Source organism: Ptychodera flava, chromosome 6 (assembly GCF_041260155.1).
Source record: "Ptychodera flava strain L36383 chromosome 6, AS_Pfla_20210202, whole genome shotgun sequence".
Lineage (NCBI taxonomy): Eukaryota > Metazoa > Hemichordata > Enteropneusta > Ptychoderidae > Ptychodera > Ptychodera flava.
In genome coordinates, this window is record NC_091933.1 from 12,109,689 (window position 1) to 12,122,448 (window position 12,760).

Sequence of the window (12,760 nt, forward strand, 5' to 3'; positions counted from 1 at the left end):
GTCCGATTTTTGGTACACAGGGATAACTATAGAAAGAATGTTTTTTTTTGCCAAAATGTCACTTGACCATGACAACTTCCGACCTCAAATATTCTTAAATGCCTATAAATCAAGAACAAGAAGAGCTACACCCTTTATATTTGGTAGGATGTTAGGTAGCCCTTATAGTGCCCCCTCCTGCACCTCATTAATTATGTGCATTTCTAATTCTAGGCTAGCCAATGGACCTAGATGTGATTATGGTATACAGGGACATTCAATCAGAGACACTTTTGTTTCGAGTCCCATTTTTAAGTCCCAAATCCCGTCAAGTGCTCCCGACATACCCTTGATATTTTCAAGTCTCCCCCGTCAATTCTCCTGCCCCTCCAGAGGTGTTTGTTAATGCAGCCTAAAGGGGATAGGCCTTTGCTCACGACGAGATCGAAGTAGTGTTTAAAAAAATTAAATCGGCATGGTGTTGTATTTGTACAATAATCGGGTGTTGAAGAGTATCAATATATTAATGTCATGTCATTCGAACAATTATGCAAGCAATGGCGTTCTAGGTCGATGACACTGCACTGAGTGACCTTGTCAAGTACAGACGGTGAGTTATATATGGTGACATCGGGGAGATGGCCGCACAAAACTCTCAGGCTTGCTTGGTTTTGAGTAATGGCATGAAAATGCCGCAGATGGGTCTCGGGACATGGATGGTAGGTATAATTACAGGACGTATATTATGTACTATGAGCTATTAATGAAAAGCTAAACATCACTCTTCACGAGAAGTTGTATACGTACTGTGTAAGCCATTCAGAGAAAGTCACTTACTTCCACTATAATGTCGTAGATGATGTCCAAATGTCACCTACACACTTAAGTTATATTGACCACGCAATTCCTACAAGCTTACGTTTGACTACGCAACCTTTGCAAGCGGCCATAAGAAACATACGACAGGTGATGAATGCGTTCCCTCGCAGTGTATGGGAATGATACTAGATCTTTAAATATTTCACTAGGGTTAGTTATTAATTTGTAGAAGTGAGTTTGCAAGTGATGGACCGAGATATTGTGAGGTCGACCACACCTTGTGAACGGAATTAATACGGCAACCATGATTATTAATTCATGGAGAATGAATGACTTAGCGTATGATTGGCTATTTATTGCATCTCAAGGCTTCCAGTTCAAAACAACATGCTTTTCAATAGGGAAATAAGTAAAGTCATACATGGTTCTTCGGATATATTAGTCTTCAAATGATTTTTTGGAAAATGCATGATAAACAAATTTACATAGATTAATTAACAGATCAGAATACTCTTGTCGTAAGGGACAGATTAAAGGTGAATGACATTCATTGTCCACGTTCGCCAAATTACAGAATATATAATACATTATTTATTAAATCGATGCTGTGATGTCTGCCTTCTTCTATAGCTAATGGCGATGTAGAGCATCGAAACCGAGCGAAGGTTTTAAACAAACAGTTAAAAATGGCAATTCTTTGGGAAATTACCAACTCTATATGAAGCTACCGAAATAATTTTCATAGCTTTGCCGCCCTGATCTGCAAGGCTTGACACTGCCTTTGACCATAAATTTCCTGAGAATTATAATCAACAAAAGTATTATTACAGTTCTCAAAGCGCGAGACTAATAACCTCCTTCATGAAATCTTCCTGTTTAATCCCATATAAAAGAAGACTGTTTTTTACCGTTTTTGTGTCGTTGACTAGAGAGTCTAACTTCTTCGGGATGATTGATATGTCCTCTTTTGAAGTTAATTGTTCATCCGCGCTTCGTAATTTTGGTGGCCGTGGATTCTGTTTTACATTCTCCATATAGGTGATATAAAAGTAACCGTAAGTAACAAACATACTTTGATTCAAAGTGACACCTGTGTTTATGTGCAGTCTAGAACCTGATAATAGTGCCAAATACATGGGGACTGTATGCTCTTTTGCAAAGTTGTCTGTAATTTAGCCGTTCATTTTTATATGGTGGGCCATCCTTCGAAATCAATTAATCAATGATGTTATGGAAGTTCCGATAATCTAATGAAAAGTCTCGGCCAAAAACTGACCAGAGCACTCAAACAGACGTAAGGCTTACCTCTTTTAACTGTGTTGTACCTCATAGTGTATTGTACCTTACATTGTATTTTACCTCGCAGATAAAGCCGCACGAAGCCGTCGCAGCTGTCAAGGCGGCCATCGATGCAGGATATCGACACATTGACACAGCATATGTCTATGATAATGAAGAACAGATAGGCCAAGCGATTAAAGAAGTGATTGCAGAAGGGAAAGTGAAGCGGGAAGAGCTCTTTATTGTCACAAAGGTAAAACTTTAAAGTAAAAAGAAAAACATTTTGATACTAGCGGGAAGAGCTCTTTATTGTCACAAAGGTAAAACTTTAAAGTAAAAGGCAATCCTTTTGACACTAATGTTATAGTTAATTAATTTATTTCTCTAGAAAATAACCAAAACTGTACATAACAAAGGAGAAAACACAAAAAGTATTTCTGGTGAGGGTCATGGAAATAGTTCAGTTTGAACTACTCTAGTCAAGTCCTCGAACCTAACAAATGTGATTATACAACAGCGAGTTTAAGTGTAACCGTATGAGAAACTATTAAACAAGCATAATAGTAAGTTTACAAAAATGATGACTGCAGATTAACCCGGCAAAGAAAATAACAATACACATTACAATAAAAAAAACAATACACAGTAAATTACAGAAGTACGCCTTTATGTCAGCTGCAAATAATCGTCAATCTGAAATATTTTAAACATGATTTGGTAGGGAATTCCAATTAAGTGTGGTAGCATGTGTAAAGTTGTGTGTACTCTGTGTCAAATGAACTTTGGGAAATAAAACCATGTCAAGAGAAGCAAATAGACTGATATAATCACGGGGATTGGATTTAGGTAATGATGAATATCATGGTCAAAATAAATTTTTACGTAGCTAATATAAACAAACGTGTTAAGCTTACAGAGTTGATGAACATCTAGGATTCGAAGTTGTCTGAATAAAATGGCAGGGAGAGAACGGAAGTCAGAAAATGTAATCAGACGGACAAGTTTCTTTTGTAACAACAGTATTGGCTCTAGATACGAAGTAAATGTATTGCCCCATATTTCAATACAGTATGTAATATGTGGTAGAATAAGTGAATTAGATAACGAAAGAAGAATATGTCTTGGCACGCTAACTTCCATGTGAGGTTCTCATGAAGTGAAACGCCAAGGTAAATGACACAATGTCACAATGACACAATGTCATTGCGCTGACGGACTGTTTTCGACAGGATTAATAAAGTAACTCTCAAACCATTGTAGAGGAATCCCTCTGATACCATAATGCTCCAATTTATGTATCAGCATGGTATGATCGATGGTATCAAAAGACAAAGTGCATTATGACCGTTGTCAAGGTGCTTTGTTATATCAGAGACCTAATCTACAAGTGCTAGCTTTGTACTATTTTTTTACAGCCAAATCGGTTTGGTTTGTGTGTCTAGAAGTCTATATTTTCAGTCTCGAGGTAATTCACAAACTGTTTATTGACTACTGTTCAAAGATTTTGCTGAGAATGTGGAGAATACATATAGGTCTATATAGTTACTGACTTCTTCGTTGCCCCTTCTTAAAAACTGGTGTTATTCCGGGTATTTTCAGTGCGTCTGGAAATATACCATGGATAATGAACAGTTGCTGACTTGTGCAAGGGAAAGGAGATGATACTAGCACAATCAACAATTAGTTTCGGGTTTATTTTTTCGTAACCGACAGCTTTACGGGGATCTACATCTTTATTTCGTTTAAAACTTCCTGTTCAGAAAAAGGACGATAAAGAAGAAATTCTGATAGCAGCCAATGAGGCAGAAGTTGTAAATCTATAGAGGTTATTTAGAAAGGTTATGCAAATAACCTGTCACGTGATAGTTATGTAAACAATGGTGACACTGTTGTTATCAAAATGTTCCCTTATATCTAGGCTTTCAGAAACTCTACAATTTACTGGGGTTCTGAGCTTATTTACCACCAGAGAATTGTTAGATTGGAAAGGTCAGTTTCTTGTCTTAGAACCTTAAACACCATAGCAATTTAGCAAAAACGAATAAAAATTTACTCGCCAAACCACAGTAACCTAAGACTGGATGACAAATAAGTAAACGAACAAATATATAGACAAACAACGCACAGATAAAAGAAAAGAGAAATACTGAATACCGTGACAAAAAAATAACAATTAGTAAATAAATAAACAGAAAACCCCGAATTTGCATAAGGCAAAACTATGATTCACTGTTTTGGCCTCGTAGAAAAAATAAAAATAATAGTTTTGTAAATTTTGGCCTTCCGTTCTGAGAGTCAACCCTCTCGTTTAAGTTTACTGTACTTCTGCTTTCAGTTGTTCACATCATAATCGTACAAGATTTGAAAAAAGAAAACTTGCTGACATGACGGACTGTAGGTGCCGACACGTCAGCAGTGTCAGTAAATTAACGCCGCCAGTCTGGCTAATTAGGGGCAGGTCGATCTCGCTATACTCCATGTCCAGGTGATCGGGCTATATAGGTCACATGGGGAGGGGCAGAGTCCGACGGGATATTATTTCGATTTGAACCCACTGGTATATCCAACAGCCAACAAGCCTAGCAGCGCCTCTCCAGTCATGCATTTTAACCAACCCAGCAAGTTTTTTCGCATCGATAGATTAATTCCTTTGTTGCAATCACTGTCGTAAAATTGACTCTACAGTTACCAAATATGTCATTAAATACGATTCAGGGCGAATTAATTTCAAGAATTGCAAACATTTGCGTGACTATGTACAACAGGTAAGTATATGTATAAAAGCAGATTGCCTAATCTAATCACGTGACCTATTTCTTTTTAAAGTAAGATGGCATATAAGGATGTAAATAAAATAGAAATAGAATATAAATTTGAGTTCGTCAGCTCAGATTAAAGCATCGTGGCGGTATTCAGTGTAGGTTGATTGTTCGTTATTGTTCGTCATCTGTCAGACGTTTTGCGTCTTCCGTCAACTTTGCACTTCGTGTCTGTAATCATAGCTCAGAAATCTTTCGTATTTGGTCAGTAATTGTCCAAAACGTGATGAAAAGTTTTACAAATGCAGTTTTTGCACATTTTCTCATTTTTTGTCATTGACAAGCAGCTTCTTCTAGAAAGCTTGGTTTCTATGACGGTCTCTATCTTACAACTGTGAAATTCGACATGTGCGGCTTCAAAGGGATGCCCCAGTTGTTCTGATGTTTGAATCAGCACAAATTTGCATTTTTCGTGGAGAACTAAGTGGGTTGTTTTATTTTTACAGTTCTACCGGACATTTTATACTTCTCGCAGTTCTCTAAAATGCCTTATGTTGTGTATTTCGTTCGTTCGTTATATTTTCTTTGTCAACCATTAGCTCGCGATCCAATATCTATCTCCTGAACGTGTTCGGGAAGGCTTTTACAAATCCCTGAAGATGCTGCAGCTCGACTACGTTGACCTGTATTTGATTCACTCTCCAACCGCTGTTCAGGTAGGTCTGCCAAGGTGGGAACTTTCAGCGAAATTGATTTTGCGAAAATGCTATCCATTTGTAGTGGGTTTCTGATGAACAGGCGAAATCTCCGTCTAGGGCCGTAGCCTGCAGGGAATTATCCACATTGTAAATATGTAAATTTATGTAAATTACCCCAATCCAAACTACGGTAGTTTGTGCCCCCAATCATTTTGGTCAGGCTATGGCCCTGCAATCTTTAAAATTCTTTTCTGGTCTACCACTTGTACGGGTTCAATTTGAAACTCTAGGCGTAACTAAAGTTTCCAGTGGCACTTAGTTTTGTGCAAATCAACAAACCTAATTTCCCCGCAAAATTAAATTACTGCCTCCATTATTCTTAGTATAATTCGACTATATTCTTGTTTTCGTCAAGACTCGTAAATCACAATTGGCGTCTTCGTGCATTTGCCGCAAATTTTGTATGTGTCCGATTTGGACACAAATCAAATTATAATTGAGATCTTGTTATTATTTTAATTGATAATTTTACTGGTGCCGATGACCTTGTGGTGCATTAACCTTTGTGTGAGATAAACCACCTTCATAACAAGTGCATAAAACTTGCATATTTAGGCCTATCTTAACCCTTTGAGTATTGTTATTGCTTCCACCAAAATTTTAGTGCAACGTGTTTATCAATTTTTATGAATTTTTCTGTAATTGTTTGATAATTTTGGACCAAATAGACATCACATTTCATTGGCTACAGTTTGTTATCAAAATTTTGACAAAAATCTGAAAAAAATTGACCGTTGTATATTTTCTAAAGGTGACAAAAACTGACTTTGGCGCTCAAAGGGTTAAACAGATAAATAGCAGTGCGAGACATTTAGCTATGTATTGTTCTTTACTCGCTTTTTTGCAATGATAAGTGCCATATACATTTGCGACTAGCGACACATATAGGCGGAGTTACTGCGCAAATTTTTACGAAACTTACAGTGGGAAGGCATCGTTACATGGCCAGGTGTGATCGATGATACAAAAAGAAGTTAGAAGTTTCAGTTATAATATTCAATTGGTCTTTTGACAGTTTGAAACTTTTTTACCACTCAGTATAATATTCAGCATATTCAGTTTTACGGTTGGTGTATGTTTTGTACGCTTTGTCGACCACGTGTCTTAATCTCCATCATTTAGATGGAGAAAAAAATTATCGTAGCTCGAGAATACGGCAATTTTTTAATTTCACACAAAATAATGCTAAGTGTCTATCGGCTTATGTTGATATTCTGCTTGTAAATTCGACAGTATATCGAGGATCACCCGTTGCCAACGAATGAGAAGGGAGAGCTTCTCATAGATGTGGACGTCGACTACGTAGACACATGGAAGGTGAATAAAAACAGTCGTGCCTTTGAGTCAGAAAATGGTATTTTGAATCTAAAGAGATAGTAGTCAGTCTTGTTTTGCTCATAGATAGACCAGGCGGGCCTGAAAAATTTCAATATTTGACCCTGTTTTCATCATGACGTTCATGTTACCTCAGTGAGCCTACTATACGTAGCTTTCTGAAGTTACTTGACCCCATAAGATTACGGTGATTTGCAAAGTTGTTTGCAATGGGTCTGTATTCTTCCGCCTTGCCTCCAAAAATGAACAAGTCAAAGATAGGATCAGTAACCGATATATGACTTTTAAAAACTTTCGCTATCGAGGTACATGTCTCTTTTATATATTACAAATATCGTATGAATTCCACCAACTGTAGCATTTTAACGATTTGCTAGTATCATGTTGTGTTTCCCCATGGTGCATATCGGCTTGTCATCGTTGACATCCGTGTCTGTTTTTACTTTTGCCTACTAGGAAATGGAAAAATTGGTAGATGAAGGCCTTACCAGGTCCATTGGAGTCTCCAACTTCAACGAGAAACAGATTGAACGAGTCCTACATGTTGCAAAGCACAAACCAGTCAACAATCAAGTACGAAATAATGTTGAAGAGTATTTTAATATTCACACACAATGTACCCAAAGCGTTGGGTATCCGTTCAGCTTTAATCAATCAACACAACTTGGGCGATAAGCACGTTTTTGGTTCCTGACAATTGGAATTTTGAAGTTTTTACGTGATTAAGACTTGTAACATTTTTAAATGTTTTCAACTGTTTTCTCTCAGATTGAACTAAATCCATACTTCATAAGACAACAGCTGGTTAGTTTCTGTCAATCTAAGGGAATAGTGGTGACCTCATACAGTTCACTAGGGGCACCCGATAAAGCAAGGTAGGAATATAACTTCATTTGCATTTTCGTATCATCCGCTATTGTAACACACCTCATCCGCAGTCTGTGTTCTAATTCGCCAATTGACAGTCACGTGGGATGCGTTCTTTTTTTGCTGATCCACGTAAACGACGTCATCAGGCATCATTTGTCGGAACTGTTGCCTGCCAGGCATCAGTTCCGAAAAATGATGCCCGCTGACGTCAAAAAAACATTGGCGCATGCGCGAACTGGAATGTAAACAAAGATGTCGTCTGCGGACAAGCGAAACGATAGTTGAGAAATTTCTCGGTTTATCCTACTTTCTGAAGAAGAACTGAATGCTCTGGTTTCAAACAAGGACTCGCAACGAACGAAGACGATAATCAAAGGTGCATTGAACGTTTTGCAGAAGTATTGCAACCCTGTCGGCAAAAACTTTTTCTTGCTGAACCACTCCAACATATTACATCATGCGACAACTTTTGTGTATGGTACGTGCTTATTTATGACTACGGATGAGGTGTGTTACAAAACACATATTGACTGGCCATTAGGGCAACAGCATACGTCTTTAACCCCTCGGGCCTGTGAGTCACCCCCAAAAACAGACTGTTTCCCGAGGCTTGGGGTGACTCACAGTCCCTCGGGGTACAGACGTATGCTGTTGCCCTCATGACCAGTCAATATGTGTATACTGTCGACTCGAAAGATTATCTGTATCTTATTAAATGGTTTTTTAGACGTTAAATGTTGTAGCTGGACAACTCCAGTCATTTTTGGCAGGAGGTAACAATTCTTCTGCTTCTCACGCTAAATTGAACCATGATGATGGCTTCGCCTTTGTTGAGAGACTTTGCTTTGCTGATGTTACACTGATGTTGTACACAGGAGTTATAATTGGCAAATCAGATGTGTTAGATTTGAAAGAGAGCTGACAAAAAAACCTGTATGAGTTCAAAGTGTCAAGCAGAATGTCGATAACGGCGCTCATTTTCACAGATAACACTGGCTTTCGTATTTTACTTACTGTAGTACGCACTTCGAAACTGAAAGTCTGAAACCTTTGTTCAAACTTTCCTTAAAGAAACTTTAAACCATTCTCGTTCGAAATATACAATTCAAATTAGAGGTCACCTTGCAAAATAGAGCCGGACGTGTTTACCAAATTTTGTATGGTCACTCCTGATTGGAATTCTTGACGTCGAAGGGGACAAGTTCAAAGTTGCAGTACGAAAAGTTTGAACAATTAGTTTGAACATTTCAGTTCGAGGCGTTATGCTCCCCTGGGAAGTAGAAAATATCAACGTAGAATTTGTCATACTTTCATCCCTTTTGCCAGCACCTTGAAAAGTGAAGGGGGCCCAGACATTCTAAGTGACCCGGTAGTCAAGGCGATGGGTGAAAAATACAACAGATCCCCGGCACAAATTCTCCTCCGATACCCAGTCAACAGGGGATGTGCTGTCATACCGAAGAGTTTGAACCCAGAACACATGAAAGAAAATATGAAGGTAGCTGCACTATATATATATATATATATATATATATATATATATATATATATATATATATATATATATATATATATATATATATATATATATATATATATGCATGCAAGTATACATATGTCCTTGTGGGAAATTACAGTGCTCAATGTTAAAAGCAGAGCGTCATAAATAGTTACTTCAAGTGCAAATTAATAATATCGTTACTAACCGAGTTAGCTGTCGAAATTGCCGAATTGCTCATTGAGCAGTAAGAATCTGATATGCAACAATCCACAAATAATGTAGTCAAGCAACAAATGAAATTTTGAGAATCTACTAAAAGCAAACAAAGCGGAACAAGAAACGTTCGAGATTTGTGTCCCACGGTTGTGATATGGGGTTTCATGAACAAGGTTGCTAAGGCTGACGTTAAACAGAAGCAACAGTAGCAATGGTGTATCTGCAATGAACTCACAGGGTTTATTGCAGCACAAACAGTGAGAAGTAGAAACTGATTATGAGAACAACTTTATCAAACTAAATGCGCTTTTATATAACCTGTGTTGATGTGTGCGACTGTCTTTGCATACAAAGTGTCCCCTACGATTGTTGGTATGTATTGCAGCTGGTGTAAGAAATAGCCACCTTCTATCGAAAACGTGCGTGACTTTTATAAAATATCTTAAATATCGCAGGATTTTATTTCTGTATTTATCCATCAATTATTTTTTACTTACCGTCTGTAATATTTGTTTTATATTCGTCAGATATTTGAATTTGAGCTTAGCGCTGAGGATGTAAAGTCTTTAGATGATCTTAATATCAACTTGAGTCAATTGAAAAAATTTTGGATCACGTGAGTATCCTGAAAGTGCTTGATGTATGTTTCACATGACCTATATCGAATCCACCTCAAAGACGGCTATTGGCACTCTCTACTCTCGACATAATGTTAGAGCACAGTTACATGCATTCCAAGACCTCTTTGCGTTGGATAACATTCACTTGGGAGAATACCTCGTTTGCTTATGGACCTTGACATAACAGTATATAATCCAATGATTATTCGCAATAATGACTCTTTTGCTAATGTGGATATGGTGAGACTAAGTTGCTTCGGTTTGAATCAGTTACTGAGTTTAAATGGTGTACGTTGATATGCAGTCATGCTACACTGTTAAGAGAATCGTCATTATTTATGGCCTAGGGGTCGGAGGAATCTGCGGGGGGTCACTCAAAAAATGGAAAGCTACAAGGGGGGGGGGTTACTCAAAAGTGGAGAACAAGAAAGGGGGCAGTTCAATTTTGTTGATATGTACTGAAGCATTTAGTGAAGTTATGAATTAATACACCAATAATAGTATAGAACAGCAATATGTATGCTTGAGATATGTATGTTCATACCAGGTATATGTATACACACACACACACACACACACACACACACACACACAATATATATAATATATATATATATATATATATATATATATATATATATATATATATATATATATATATATATATATATATATCGTAATACAGGTGGATTCAAGTAGAAACTAAAATCTCATTACACTATGTGTTTCACGTTATTGTGATCTTCAGACGAGAATGATCAGCTATTCGACGTGGCAAGCCTTTAATGTTACAGGCTAGTACTGAGTACATTTTCAGAATTTCTGATTAAGGATTGATATACTTGCCTGAAAATTAATGAGAAACGTCTGCTTTCTATATTCTACATTGTATAGGTTACCGATAGGGAAAAATGTGTAAAGCAAGCTAATTCTGATTTTATAAAGTTTAAAACCAGTAGAATGCCTTGACAACAAACCCATCTTTTATTGCAGGAAAACAATAATAAATAATAAATGTGAATAAATGTATGTCTGTAACTAGTTATTCGTTTTCAAAAAATGTAATCTTCATTGAAATCAGTGAACTGCAATATAAGTTTTTGAATACTGTCTCAGATTTCTGTTCCCTTGAGTTTTTTATATGAAAAAAATCTGAAAAAAAATACTCCCCAAGTGCCACAAAATAACACCATTTTAATCTCTATTTTTCAAAAGCTCCAACGGGAGGAAGGGAGTCACCCCCCTCCTGATTTCCCCCGTTGCGCGGTAGCTTGTTGTGCTTTCGCACCACATCTTCGCCCTCTCGTAAAAACGTCCTACGGAGAACACTGCATGTCATCAGAGCATTATATACAGACCTGTACATCAGCCCCTGTCACAGCAATGGAATATCTTTCCAACACAGACCTGTACCACAGAGTTTAATCAGGGTCTGTACAGGGCCTGTCGCAGCAGCAATTCATTTTACGTTTTTCTTTTTTGGGGGAGGGGGTCACTCAAAATTTCTGTAGCAGAGAGGGGGGTTACTCAAACACGTCATGCATGGCGGGGGGGGGGGGGTTACTCGAAATTTTGGAGTTTCTAAAGCAATTCCTCCGACCCCCCCAGGCCGTAAATAATGACGGCTCCCTAATTGCTACCAGCGTAACCTAAGTGTGTTTGTGAACCCTGAATACACAATTTTGCAACGTGTATTTTTTTCTAAGCGGTATGTATAGGTAGCCCGGTGAAAATATCCTGGATGTGAACATATAGGTTTACATTTTCCTTCTTTATTTCAGATTCAACGATCATCCACACTACCCATTTGCTTGAAGAATAACATTTGAATCATTCGCCGCTGCTTCAAGCTACCGGGATTGACGAATTATTCGAGTCCTACTTTGCAGTGATCTCCAAAGCGTTTCCATTTTAACTGCATTTAGTATCTCAGAATTATGCTGATTACTTTCCCAGCGTCAATGTCAAGTCCGGAAAGCAATTCTTCAAAATAAATGTGCCCTACTGTCTAATATCAAACATTTTCCCTCTGGTTTTTGTTTTTGATAAGTATCGTCAGTGACTGCAAAAGGTTTACTAGTTTGTCTAGTAGCTCCATTTTCAATCTCTCTCTCTCTCTCTCTCTCTCTCTCTCTCTCTCTCTCTCTCTCTCTCTGCATGAAAAATCAAATTTCAAAAAATGTTTGACGAGAGACATCTAAAAAAAGGATTCTTTAACTTTTAAAAAGTATGGAAGACAAAACATCAGACCCTCATAAATTTACATACGTAAATGTACGTTGATATGAATAAAGCCAGCTAGCTACGACATTCTAAAGAGTATACGTCCTGAATATCTATCAGAACTTGATCAATCGGAAAAGGCTTTTACATTTAAAGATGTGGGAAGAAACAAACACCGCCAACCTCCACACCGCATATATACGCAGCTGTTCTTATTCAGTTTTTGCTGTCGACGTACCTACAGACTATAAATAATACTATTCCTAATAGCATCCTATGCTATGAACGTGCAAAAATCAGAACTAAAAGGGATATATGGCTAGACTCGTCAAATGACAGAAGATCGTATTAGAGATTGCAAGCACGTAAATTAACTTAAATTCAATATATATCGTGAGC

The 12,760-nt window shown here is 37.5% G+C and overlaps 1 protein-coding gene across 1 annotated transcript; it reads left to right on the forward strand.

Annotated features, from left to right (window-relative positions):
• The first annotated feature begins 607 nt into the window (after positions 1-607).
• LOC139134268 (aldo-keto reductase family 1 member B1-like) lies at positions 608-12,044 on the forward strand. Its single transcript, XM_070701171.1, has 9 exons — positions 608-698; positions 2,165-2,332; positions 5,438-5,554; positions 6,830-6,913; positions 7,388-7,504; positions 7,700-7,806; positions 9,140-9,299; positions 10,046-10,134; positions 11,920-12,044. Exons 1-9 carry the CDS (start codon positions 618-620, stop codon positions 11,951-11,953), a joined length of 957 nt encoding a protein of 318 aa, XP_070557272.1. The 5' UTR covers positions 608-617; the 3' UTR covers positions 11,954-12,044.
• The last annotated feature ends 716 nt before the right edge of the window (positions 12,045-12,760 follow it).